Below are 14,034 nucleotides of genomic sequence, written 5' to 3'. Positions count from 1 at the left end.
ATAGAGTACTTTATGCACACAAGCACGTGAGAATTAACAAAGTGAGACTTTTTGTTAAGAAAACAAAAACAAAAAAAAATTAAAACTAAAAACTTAAATTCATAGAAAATACAGAGAAAAAGAAGCGTTATTATAAGTTTGGAAGTTTCATTGGACCAAAGCAATTGGATTTTCTGGATCTTCATTGGGGATAGAGATTAGAGTGAGAGAGAAGGAAGGAGGAAATTGAAGCTTAATTCACCGTGTGTTTCTTTAGGTTTTTTTAGAAACTTGGAGTGGTCTTAAAACTAAATAATAAGGAGAGAGAGAGAGAGAGAGAGAGAGAGAGAGAGAGAGAGAGAGAGAGAGAGAGAGAGAGAGAGAAGTGCTTGTTTGTTAATTGGTAACTACCACCCAACCCAAGAGACAAAATATTGTGAAAATTTCACTAAAACGTTTCTTTTATTCCACCAAATGGAAAGACACAATGTTTTGGTGTTGGATATACAAATAGGTGTGTATTGACCGAAAAGGTGCATATTGGCTGAAAATGTGTCTATTAAATGAAAATGTGTCTATTGAATGAAAATGTGCATATTGGCTGAAAATGTGTCTATTGAATGAAAATGTGCCTATTGAAAAATGAAAAGTCACAATTGTTTGGTATTTTTAAATATATATTTGGCATTAATTTATGTAGCCATGTGGCGCAATGAGGCACGGTCAACAAAAAGTCAAACGTTTTGACTATGTGTTATTATATATATGATAGGCCAAGAATGTATTGACCCCTTGTGATAAATTACCAATTAATTTAGACAAGTTAATTAATTAATTCAATTAACACACAAAATGCGTGGTAGCTCAAAGTTCTTCAGTTCATCAACACGATGAAGATCACGAAACTCCTTAGTTATAGAACCTAACGGCGTACAAACACAGTAGCTTCTTCAAGAGAAAGAAGAACTGGGGCAAATTCTATCTCCGGTCACAACTTGCATGAACAAATCTTTGTCTCATACTCGCATAACCTTTGATGGCCCTTAAAATAATCTTTATATATGTTTAGGGTTGTGAGAAAAGAAAGCCTAAACATGTATACACAGATTGGTGTCAAATCAAATCTGAAAAACTGATTTTTATAAATCTCGATAGATAGGTTATGTATCGAACAAATGTCGAGCATCGGGCTAAACAAGGCTTTTAAACCTCGAAAGATGCTATTTGTCGAACTAGCTGTTGAGCTTTAAAATCCATCACTTCTTCACTTGTTTCTTAGACAGATTTGCATGACTTCGATACTTGAACTTGAAACTTGTTCCTTGAAGTATTAAACATATCCTAGATCTACCCTATTACAAGTAAAGTGCATTTTGTCAAAGGATTATCAAATTCTAAATGACATATGTTCCTAACATCATTCACATATGTCCCAACAATATATATATATATATATATATATATATATATATATATATATATATATATATATATATATATATATATTATTTCAAGGAAGCTTTCTAAGATGTTTATCTCCCCAACAATATGCAAATATGAATGCTCTAAGATGGATCTTTGACATGCACATTAAGATTATTGGAGTTGTTTAGTGTATTCAAAGAGGAGTTGGTGATCAATATCATATCCATGAAAGTTTTCATATGCCATCTAATGCTTCCCCAATTGAAATAGCCAAAAACCCACTGAGTAGTCATTAAATAAAAGTCCCTTCTTATTTGATTCAGCCGTTAAGAAAATGACCCTATTTTTAAGTTAAACTTTATACAGGGCTGGCCCAAAGCCTAGGCCTAAGGCCCCACCCCAAAAAAAAAATTCCTTAGGAAAAAAGACCCCACTTCCAATGATTAAAGGTCCAAAGTTTTATAAAATTATGTATATTTTTTAATGGTGCATTTTTTTTAATTAGTGATGTTGAAGATACCACAAATTTTACTATTGACTTACAAATTGCCATGTTATTAATCAAAAAAAGTGATTTAAACATTCATTAGTTAGATTGATGAATTTCATCAATGAGAGTTGATGATGCACGAAAATCAGTAAACTGAAATACTTCAGGCTATGGTAATGGTTGTAAGTCCTAAAAAGAAAGAAAGAACTATCAAAGGTGATCTGTGTGACCCGGCTAAGGACCCTCTGACGGTTAAGTTAGTTTTCTCTCAAGAACACAAGGATGGAAAATAGTGAATGGTTAGAACTTACCCTAGATGAATGGAGTTTCTCCTTTTATAGAGAATTAAAAGTAGGCCTACTTATTTGGATCCACTATCATCATGGATGATGTGAGTAGTTAATGGAGAAAATGGGGTATGTGGAGTGAAGCCTGAGGAGTCCCTTCCATGTATTAAGAGTAATGTATCGTGGTCTAATTATGTGGAAATTTTGGAAAATTCTTTGTAGGATTTATTAAGTATAATCCAGTTGTCTACGTATCTAGTCATCCGTGGAATACTTCCTTTAGACTGAATCATCGTTTTAAAATCTCTGGACGAGCACTATTCACTCATTCTGCCATTCTTAGATTGCTCTCTTTGGACGTGGTCAAGTCATGAACGATAGCCAAGGATGGGTTAATCTTAATTGACCCCCATCAGTTGCCCCCTCGTCCTTGTGTCATTGTTGCTTTGATTTATGATGATTTGATTTTTTTTTTTTTAACCTAGACCTTGCCCTTAATGCTGACACATGGTGCAATCTCGAGGTTCGCTTGTTATGTCATTTTGTTCTTTGAAGGGGGTGCCACATGGCTCCTTTTGATTGGTTGTGTCGTTTCAGTGATTGGGTCTATCACCTTAAATAGTAGAATTCCTCTCTTACCCCCTAACATTTATTATATTTTCTCCTCTGACCTTTTTCATCTAGCGCCTCGTCTAGGAGTTTTCTTCCGTCCTTAATCATCCTTATTTAAAGCCAGGTATCCTCTTCTTCCCGTCTCTAGGTTTTTCTTTAGTTTTTCAAAATATCTGAAATCATAATGTCTTCGTCTAGCAATAGTGATGATAGGGAGATAGATGAGTACCATGATAGTCGCCTTAGTGGTAGTAGTACTGATAGTAGTAGTAACAGTAGTAGTGGGGGAAACACCACGGACAAGCAATACACATTCGGGATTCCTGGAGTTCCTTTGGAAGCCTTCCAAGAGGAGATGAGGATGAGGATGGCTTCTGGGTCACTTGATGATACATCCACCAGTGCCCCCTTGTTTGCCTCTTCAAGTGAAGAGGAGACTGTGTATAGCTGTGTAGTAGGCATCCCTTCCAAGACTGATGAGAAAAAAATTACTTCCTTTAGAAGTTGGTACCAGATCCCTGATGACCTTAATCCTCGTTTGGTCATCCGTGGTGAATGGTACAGTCATCCTCATTTTGGGGTAGGTATATATGAGGCTTACCTTCTAGGAGGTCTTAGGTTACCTCTTAATGCTTTTGCTAGAGAAATACTCCATAGGTTAAGTGTAGGAATTAACTAACTTTATCCCAATGCATGGAGGCTTATTGTTTTTATGCAAGTTTTATGGAAGGAAGAATTTGATGTGACCGTCCTCTCACTATGGACGAGTTCCTATACTGTTACAAACCTTCTGAAATTAGTCAATCCCTAGGTTTCTATCAATTCTCAGCTAGGGGTTCAAATTGTAGATTATTCAAGTCCATCCCCACGTTTGATAGAAATTGGAAGACAGATTTCTTCTTCGTCTTTGGGTTTTGGGTAGGAAACCTTGTTAAGGTAGGCAGGGATACATTTCCTCCCTATACTAGTGAGATGGGAATCTTCGTCCAAAGGGTATGTCCATTTTCACTACTTATTTAATTTCTTTTGTTGTACTTATCTAACCCTTTTTTTTTATAGCTGTAAGACAACCTTCTTTAAGTAGATTCTACCTTGAGCGCATCCAACAAGCTCATTTCTTTACTGACAGAGATTTCCATTCTTTGGTTACCTTACATCATCTTGCCACTTGGAATTTAGGGCCTGCACCAATTGAAAAAGTGTTAGCCCACAAGCTTACTATGCGTAGACGTGAGTTTCTTACTTTACATCTTTATTATTTACTTCATCCAAACTCTAACATTTTTCTTCTTTGCAGGAATGGCAACCTTGAAAGAAAATAAGGGAAAGGGTTTGGCTGACAAGGAAACTATGGAAGAAGAGGAAACCTATTCTCAGCCTCGTCCATCTACGGGGGACAAGAGGAAGACAATGTCTAAGACTATAGACATGGGGAGTCTTCCAAGTTGTCGAGGTCACAAAAAAGCAAAGCATAAGTCCTCCAAACCTGGGGTTGCTAAGCCCGGCTCTGTCGTCCCTCTTGCTCTTACTAAATAGCCATCCGTACAGATCCTTAACATAGACTCATCCAACCCTCCTGAATCCACCCCGTCTAAACCTTTCAGTAGTACTGCTATGACACTTCTCAAGAACGAAGGCCTTGCCTGGGAGAAGTTTCAACAAGTTGTGTCTAATAAGGATGTTGATGTATGCTATGACATGTCTCTGAAGGAATTTGAACGTTCCATAGTTCATGATCTTTTCAAGGTATTCTTCATCGTCTTGAATCATCCATAAATTGATATACTCGTCCACTTATCTTACATCCAATTCTTTTTATACAGGGTATGTCAAAGTTTATGGCAACGTCCAGAGAAGCTTATGAGTTGGACCATGTAAGGGTTAGACTAGAGGCAAAGATTCATGAAATGGAGAAAGAGTCTAGTCGTCGGGCTGAAATGAGGGCAAGCTTAAGGACGAGGTGAAGGATCTAAAGAACCTCGTCGAAGAGCTTAAAGCAGATGCCATTGAGAAGGACACTCGTCTTGAACATCTGCAAAAGAGAAGCAACGAGCTCTACACCCTTCTTGGAAAGGCCAAAGGAGCAGCCATTAGGGAGTTCAAGGTGTCTAGTGAGTTCACTGACCTCTTAGACAAGAACTATACTGCGGGGTTTAAGGACTTTCTTATGGACACGATTAGGCATTTCCCTGAGGTGGATTTTAGCCCTGTCAACCTTAACATTGCTGCTGAGACCTCTCTTCTCCAGACGAGCTCTGAAGACATTAATGTTGAAGACAACACTTCTACCTAGCCTACTAGTGACGACCTAAAGCTTGGAGAGAATCCCCTTAGTGGTTTATTAAAAGAAATTTGTGATTGCCTTATCTACTTTTTTTTTTTTTTTAAGAAAGGGACTATTGTTCTGCCCACTTTAAGTTTTTATATATACATTAATGCGTCCATACTTTAGGATGAATATATATACAATTTACCCTGGGCTTGAAACATTAAAGGGTTTTCAAATGATGGTTGTTTACCCTTTCTATTTATGAACATGTTTTCATCCATATTTAAATTACTTAATCTTATCTTTGTTGCCAATTTTAATTCCAAGTGTTCTTCGTCCATTGTTAGGACTTCATTTTTAAGTATGTGAACACTTTTCCTCGTCCTTAGACTTATTCTTGGAACTTTATTTGGCTATTCTTTTTGTCCATATCTTGGATTATCCAATAGGTTGGATGTGTTGTCCATAAAAAGTGTCGCATGCATGCTTTTCTTCGTCCTTATTCTTTGGATGAGTATACTAGGAGGTGTCTGTTCCTTCCCTTTGTACTTAATGTTATTGCCTTAGGTTTTGCAGTTTTCCTTTTCCTCATTTAAGGATGGCTTATGTTGGTACATCTTTGCGTCTAGAGATTTTAAACATCTTTAATTTCATATGGAAGTTGATTTCACAGAATCATAAATACTTAAATTAGGAAATTCAAGCTACTTTATATACAATAACTGTATATAACATTGTCCATAGACGTCAAAGAACTTAGTACATAGCATCGTCCAAAATACATCGTCCTTGCTAGTACTTTGTTCTCTTTTAGGGAATTCAAATTACTTTATATACAAAAGGACTTTGTTCATGACATCGTCTATAGCACGTGCCAATAACTAGTGCTTTTTAGGGAATTCAAATACTAAGAAACATAAAACACTATTATAAAACATAAATACTAAAAGATAACATAAACAGACTACTAGTGATCACTAGTAATCTTTAATCTCATCCATGCTGACCTTCCAAACGAGTCCTCCTTACTAGTAGTACTTCCTCAAATGCTCCACGTTTCATGGGTGCTCCAGCTTTCGTCCATCCAAGGCCTCCAAGTAGTATGAACCACACTTTTTGGAATTAATTACTCTGGATGGTCCTTCCCAGTTAGGTCCTAACTTTCCGTGAGCAGGATCCTTAGTAGCCAAGGACACCCTTTTTAAAATGAGATCTCCAATATTGAACTGTCTCGGATTTACCAGGGCATTATGGTGCTTGGCCATCAAGTTTTTGTAGCAAGCTACCCTTTGTTCTAAATCCATCCTTACCTCGTCCATAAGGTCAAGGCTTAAACAAAGTTGTTTTTCACTCTCCTTATTGTTGTAATGAGCCACCTTGTAGCTAGTTAGATTGACCTCCGCAGGTATGACTGCATCACTTCCATATGCCAACTTAGAAGGAGTCTCTCCAATTGTAGTCCTTATTGTCGTCCTGTACGCCCAAAGGACACTGGGTAATTAAACTAGCCATATCCCTTTTGCCCCCTCAAGCTGGATCTTGATGATCTTCAACAAGGATTAGTTTTTTAAATTTAGCTTGTCCATTAGCCTATGGGTGGGAGGGTGAGTAATAATGATTCTTAATCCCTAATTGCTTGCAAAACTCTCTAAAGCCTGTATTGTCAAATTGGTATCCGTTGTTTGAGACGAGCACTCTAAGAATTCCAAAGCAGCTAATTATGTTCTTTTAGACGAAGTTTCTGACATTTTGCTTAATGATTCTTGCCACAGGCTTTGCTTCCACCCATTTGGTAAAGTAATCAATCCCTACTACCAAGAACTGCATTTGTTTCTCCCTATGGGAAAGGGACCAAGGATGTCAAGTCCCCCTGGCAAAGGGCCAAGGGGCCACCATTTGAGTAAGATACTTTGATGGTTGCCTAGGTATGTTACTGTACCTAACACTTATCACATGCTTTAACATAAGCTTTAGCATTTGCTTACATAGACAACCAGTAATATCCTGCACGGACCATCTTATATATGAAGGACCTAGCTCTTGAATGGTTTCCAAAAGCCCCTTCATGGACATCTCTTAGGACATAAAGAGACTTGTCTAGATTTAAACACCTTAGATAGGGCTGAGAGAAACCCCTTTTATATAGTACCTCGTCTATAAGGACAAACTTTGTTGCCCTTACTCTTAGCTTTCTTGCTTCTTCTTTATCTTTAGGAGGAACTCCATCCTTGAGATAAGAGATAATTAGGGTAGTCTAGTTGGTAACTCCATCTACCTGATTCACATCCAGCATGTCTATGCTCAGAATGTATTGGATTTAACTTGATCACCCACTATCTCATCCACAGATGTAGTCTTGGCTAAAACGTCAGCTTCTGCATTTTCTTCCCTTAGAATTTGTTGGAACCGGGCTATTGCAAAGTTTTTAATGTATTGCTTAACTTTTCCCAAGTACTTCTTCATACGTTATTCCTTGGCTTCACATGTTCCATTCACTTGGCCTATCACCAACTAAGAGTCTCCTTGGACAAGGACTGAATCTACTCCAAGTGATTTACCTAACTACAAGCCCTGAAGTAGGGCTTTATATTCTATTTCATTATTAGTTGTCTGGAAATGTAGACAAATTGTATACTCCATATATCATCCTTCTGGTGAGTGTAGAATTATCTTAATTCCTTCTACATGTTGTATGGATGAGCCATCTACACGGATGACCCACTGCTTTGCCCCCTGTTCTTCACTGTGCTGCTCCCTAGAAGAGTGAATTCAGCAATGAAATCTACAAGGACTTGAGCTTTATTGCATCTCTTGGTTTGTAGCGCACGTCAAATTCACTAAGTTCCACTGCCCACTAAATCAGACGTCCAATGGCCTCCAGTTTGTTCATGGCCTTCTCTAGTGGGTGATCTGTTAGGACATTGATTACATGAGCTTGAAAATAAGGCCTAAGTTTTCTTGCTATTGTTACCAATGAAAATGCAAGTTTTTCCATGGGCGGATATCATCCTTCAGCTCCCCTTAAAGCTTTGCTGGTGTAGTAGACATGCTTTTGTACTTTTCCTTCCTCCCTAATCAAAGCTGAACTTTGGCATGAGAAGACATTACTAGATAGAGATACAATTCTTCTCCTCGCTTCGACGAGCATAATAATGGAGTTGAAGCAAGATAAGCCTTCAAATCTTCAAACACTTGTTGGCATTCATTTGTCCATTCAAATGCCTTCCTTAATACTCTGAAAAATGGTAAACACTTGTTAGTAACTTTTGAAACGAACCGGTTCAAGGCAAATACTCGTCCAGTAAGGCTCTAGAAATCCTTGATATTCTTCGGGGGATCCATGTTCAATATTGCTTGAATTTTATCAAGGTTTGCTTCAATCCCTCTCTATGAAACCATTAAATCGATAAATTTCCCTAATGCAACTCTAAAGGCACATTTACTTGGGTTCAGCTTCATCTTATATTGCCTGAGCATATCAAAAGTTTCTTGGATGTTGTCCAAATGCTGTGTTTCCTTAACACTCTTGACCAACATGTCTTCCATGTACACTTCAACATTTCACCTAATTTGTGGAGGAAACATATGGTTAACTAGCCTTTGGTAGGTAGCTCCTACATTTTTCAGACCAAATGACATTACTTTGTAATTAAACAAACTTTGGCTTGTGATGAAGGATGTTTTCTTCTGGTCTACCTCATCCATCTTGATTTGGTTGTACCTTGAGAATGCATCCATAAAACTTAATAACTGGTGTCTAGCTATTGAGTTTACCAACTAATTGATGCTTGGAAGAGGATAGCTATCTTTGGGGCATGCTTTGTTTAAATCTGTGAAACCCACACACATCTTCCATTTGCTATTAGCCTTTTTTACCATCACTACATTAGCTAACTAGACAGGGTAGTAAAGTTCACAAATGAATTCCGCGATGACTAACTTATGAACTTCCTTTTTTATGGCATTATCTCGCTCTAGGGCAAACACTCTTTTCTTTTGACAAACAGGCTTGTAGGACGGGGACACATTTAGACGATGAGTAATCACACTCGGGTCAATCTCAGGCATGTCTTCATGGCTCCAAGCAAAAACATTTGTGCTACTTTTGAGGAATCCAACGAGGTTCTACTTCATCTTCTCTTCCATACTCGTTCCAATCTTGGTAAACTTCTCCGGGTTGGACTCATCCAATGGTACATCTTCTAATAATTCAATTGGCCCAGCCAACATTCTTCTTTCTTTAATGTTCATTGTTTGTATCTGCTCGTCTATGGCCAACATTTCTAAGTAATATTCTCTAACAGCTAACTGATCTCCCTGTACTTCTCCAATGCCATACTCTGTTGGAAACTTGATTGACAAGTGGTAGGTGGACGTTGCGGCCCTATAACTGTTCAATGTTGGTCGTCCAATGAAGGCATTATATAAGAACGAACAGTCTACAACAAGGAAATTCACTTCCTTATTAATTTGTCATGGGTAAGAGCCAACCACGACTAGCAAAGAGATAGTGCCTACTGGTAGAACCTTCATTCCTCCAAACCTGATCAATGGCGCATTCATTATACAAAGTAACTCCTTGTTAATTCTCATCTGCTGGAACGCTAGATAGTAGAGGATATCTACTGAACTCCCATTGTCTATTAACACTCTTCTAGTTGTATAATTTGCAATAAAAAGTAATGAAAATCGCATCATCATGAGGATGGTGTAATCGTCTTGCATCTTCATGTGTGAAAATAATGGTTGGCTCATCGTCTTTGATCATCCTTGGGGGTCGCCCAAATATCTGAACATTCTAAACTTCCTGTAGATAAGTCTTCTTGGCTTTGGATGAACTTGCTATTGACGTGTCCCCTACAATGATCTTTATTTCTCCAAATGATGGCCTTATTGGTTCTTCTGCCTTTCCCATCATTGGATGTCTCTCATCCTTATTGTCTCGTCTAAGGAAATTTTTTAACTTTCCTTGTTTGATGAGAACTTCAATCTGCTACTTCAAGTCATAACATTCATCTGTATCATGTCCTTGATCACGATGAAAGCAACAATTCTTACTTTTATTCCACTTGCTAAGATCTCCTTTCATTCTCTCGAGCCACTTCAAGGAGGGATCATCTTTGATTTGTATTAACAATTGATCAAGTGGAGTATTCAAGGGAGTGTAGTTGGAGTATCGTCCTAAGGACAACCGTACTTGTTTGCCATCGCGATCCCTTTTCTCCCCTACTTTGGCTTTCTTCAGACGAGAAACTTTCTCTGGATGGTGTACATACCCATTGTCCAACTGTTCACATTTCTTCTTTTTCTTGGCAATAATTGCGTCCTCTGCGTTCATGAAACTCTGGGTTGAATGTATTAATTCAGCCATTGTCTATAGCTCCTGTTCATACAGCTTGTGAATGAATAAGTCTGAACTGACTCCATTGTAGAAAGCTACTAAGAGGATCTTATCGTCTATCTTATCTACCAATAGGGCTTCTCTATTAAAATGGCTAATGAAAGTACACAAGCTCTCATTTTCTCCTTGTTCTATGTTCAACAAGCTGAATGAGGAGCGCTTCTGCCTTTGTCCCCCTACAAAGTTGTTGACGAACAACATAATTAACTCTTGGAATGAAGTTATGGTATTTGGTGGTAGTTTACTAAACCATACTCAGGTTGGGCCTTTCAAGGTGTTAGGAAAGGCTCTGCACATAATTTCGTCTAGAACACCTTGGAGATGCATAGTCATTTTGAATGTAGCAATGTGATCGCAAGGATCATGTGTCCCATCATATAAGTCTAGGGTAGGCATTTTGAATCTGGAAGGCAAGAAATGACTTGTGATGGACGCAATAAAGGGGGAATCAGTCATATGGACGAGATCATCCACATGGTTTGCTCTCCTCATATAACCCTTCATCTCTTCCATTGCTCTTTTCATCTGGTTCATCTTTCTTTCCAAATGTGGTACCCTACGAGTGACGGTGCCTATAGACTAGTCTCCTTCAGCATTGTTCTTAGCACCTTCATTTCTTGAATTTTGGCCTCATTCTCCATCATGTTGTTGACATTATCTGTTAACTTCTCTAGTTAAATCTTGGTTCTGTTGTGTTACTTCTACCATCATTGCTACCATGGATTGTAACTGTTGTTGGACGGTCATGGTAGATAGTGGTACACGATTTGAGTGACTGGAGGCATTTCCACTCTCTTGGTGTCCTGGACTAGTGGCCATTGACCTAGTCCGAACCATGTAGCCTTTTTGTCTTGCAAAGCAGAAAAGTAAGTACTCAAAAACTTTTACCTTTTTCCCACAGACGGCTCCAACTAATGATGCACAAAAATTAGTAGGCTAAAATACTTCGAGCTATGGTAATGGTTGTAAGTCTTGAAAAGAAAGAAAGAACTGTCAAAGGTGATCGGTGTGACCTAGCCAAGGACCCTCTGACGGTTAAGTTAGTTTCTCTCAAGAACACAAGGATGAAAAATAGTGAATGGTTAGAACTTACCCTGGATAAATGGAGTTTGCTCCTTTTATAGAGAGTTAAAAGTGGGTCTACTTGTTTGGATCCACTATCATCGTGGATGATGAGGGCAGTTAATAGAGAAAATGGGGTATATGGAGCGAAGTCTAAGGAGTCCCTTCCACATATTAAGAGTAATGTGTCGTGGTCTAATTATGTGAAACTTTTGGAAAATTCTTCGTAGGATTTATTAAGTATAATCCAATCGTCTATGTATCTAGTTGTCCAAGGAAGACTTCCTTTAGACTGAATCATCTTCTTAAAATCTCTAGACGAGCATTGTTCACTCATTCAATCATTCTTAGATTGCTCTCTTTGGACGTGGTCAAGTCATGGACAACAGCCAAGGACGGGTGAACCTTAATTGACCTCCATCAAGAGTCAATGTCACATCATATTGGGAACATTTTATAGTGCTTTTAGTGCATTTTTTTTCTTTTTATTTCTATTAAGACTCTCAATGTACAAGATCAATAGAACCCTAACCCAATTGAAACTCTAAAATGTTTCAACAAAATGTCGCAAATGTGTTAAATCATCAATTATAGATTAATCTCCCCTAATAATTTGAAATTTTAATTTTTGTAAATTGATATCCTAAAAAGCTACACACTAAATAATCTCTATCTCTCTCTCTTAAAAACAAGATATAAAATTAAAAGTTAGATTTTAACTCTACTTAATTATGTATCGTTGTATATCCAAATAAAGTATTTTTTTAATTGTAATATAGTTTTATTTTTTTATTAATATTTATGGTTCAACTATGATATTCAATTCTCTATATGAAATTACCATTAATTTAGTTGGTATTATTCATCACATTATGTATTTAATGTATCAAATTAACCTTAGTTTGATTAGTATTAAATAATTTTGTTTAATTAATATTAACATATTAAAAGCTCCGCATAAATTTTTTTCCAAAGACCCCAAATAATGTTGGGCCGCCCTTGACTTTATTCAAACTTATCCCAATGCATGATTCACTAGAAACCATGTCAATTGGGTGGTGGTCTAGCCCTTTTTTGGAAAAAGGGTGTTATGGTGGACGTTGAATCTTCTTCGTTAAATCATATCGATGTCTTAATAAATAAAGGGAAAGATGATGAGTGGAGATTTACGGGTTTTTATGATGCTTTAGAGTCTCAAAGGAGGTTGGAAACGTGGGATTTGATAGGAAGCTTTCATAATCGGTTCTCGGTTCCTCGACTTGTTGCAGGTGATTTCAATGAGATTACCAAGTCTTCGGAAAAGAGAGGTGGAAGGTTATGTCCCTATTTACAAATGCAAAATTTCCGTGATGCTTTGGATGAATGTGGGTTGATGGACCTAGGTTTTGTGGGAAGCAAGTTTACTTGGTTTAAGAAGTGTGCAAGTGACATTTATGTGTGTGAAAGATTAGATAGAGGGGTAGCAACCACAGATTGGCTAGATAAGTACCCGGCTGCACAAGTCAAAGTGTTGGAGTGTGGTTTATTGTACCACAAACCAATTCTCATCTATCCGAATGGGGTGCCTATAAAATTAAACAAGCCATGGCGTTTTAAGCAAGTTTGGCTTGAGGATGATGGGTGCCATGATACGGTGGCAATAGCATGGAGTGAGGATGGGGGGGATTTTGCCAATGGGTAAGGTGGTTATGAAGGTTGAGAGATGCCAAGAAAAATTGAAAAGATGAAACAGGTGCTGCTTTAGCAATATCACATGGGAAATAGCGAAAAAAAGAAACAGATGGTGCATGTAGAGAGAGCGGCAATCAATGGGGGTGATGGGGCTGCCTTGGTCAAATTGAAACAAGAGTTAGCAGGTTTAGTGGTTAAGGAAGAAAAATTGTGGCATCAAAGTTCTAAACCTCATTAGATGAAAGAGGGTGATAAAAATTCTAAGTACTTTCATCATAGAGCATCCCAAAGATATAGAAGGAATCGAATTTTGGGGTTGAGAAATTCAAGGGGTGATATGTGTATAGGGGATGATAATGTTGCGGGTTTGTTGGAAGAATTTTACAAGGAGCTTTTTACAACCTCTAACCTATGCAATATGGAGGAGGTGTTGTAGTACACGGGTAGGGTGGTAATGGAAGAGATAAATAAGGAATTGGTGGGAGAATTTACACGTGCTGAGGTTGATTTGGCTCTTAATCAGATGGCACCATTGAAAGCACCGGGACCGGATGGGATGCCACCACTCTTTTATCAGTACTATTGGCCAAGCATTAGAGATGAAGTATCCGAGGCAGTATTGGATTGTCTGAATTCTGAGAAGATGCCATCATGTTTGAACCACACATTCCTTACTCTTATACTAAAAGTGAAGAGTCCTGAAAAAGTGTACGATTTTAGACCTATAGCTCTTTGTAATATTTTGTACAAATTAATATCCAAAGTGCTTGCAAATAGGTTAAAAAAAATATATTGCCTCTAATTATTTCTGAGTCTCAAAGTGCTTTTCAAGCAATTA

General features: G+C 37.8%; 3 protein-coding genes across 3 annotated transcripts in view; 2 read left to right on the top strand and 1 right to left on the bottom strand.

Moving 5' to 3' along the window:
• Positions 1-6,120: 6,120 nt before the first annotated feature.
• On the bottom strand, positions 6,121-9,130 carry LOC142605929 (uncharacterized). Its single transcript, XM_075777354.1, has 2 exons — positions 9,003-9,130; positions 6,121-6,535 (listed from the first exon to the last, which is right to left on the bottom strand). Exons 1-2 carry the CDS (start codon positions 9,128-9,130, stop codon positions 6,121-6,123), a joined length of 543 nt encoding a protein of 180 aa, XP_075633469.1.
• A 3,485-nt stretch (positions 9,131-12,615) lies between these two features.
• LOC142605928 (uncharacterized) lies at positions 12,616-13,206 on the top strand. The gene has a single exon (XM_075777353.1). The coding sequence runs from the start codon at positions 12,616-12,618 to the stop codon at positions 13,204-13,206; it is 591 nt and encodes a 196-aa protein (XP_075633468.1).
• Positions 13,207-13,650: 444 nt separating this feature from the next.
• LOC142605927 (uncharacterized) overlaps positions 13,651-14,034 on the top strand; it is a 9,407-nt gene continuing 9,023 nt past the window's right edge. Inside the window, exon 1 of the mRNA XM_075777352.1 lies at positions 13,651-13,930. Coding sequence (XP_075633467.1) covers positions 13,651-13,930 — 280 coding nt within the window. The remainder of the gene's footprint in view (positions 13,931-14,034) is intronic.

The sequence above is a fragment of the Castanea sativa genome, chromosome 8 (assembly GCF_040712315.1).
Source record: "Castanea sativa cultivar Marrone di Chiusa Pesio chromosome 8, ASM4071231v1".
NCBI lineage: Eukaryota > Viridiplantae > Streptophyta > Magnoliopsida > Fagales > Fagaceae > Castanea > Castanea sativa.
Note: the sequence above shows the minus strand (reverse complement) of the source record. Positions and strands in the feature narration are given on the sequence as shown.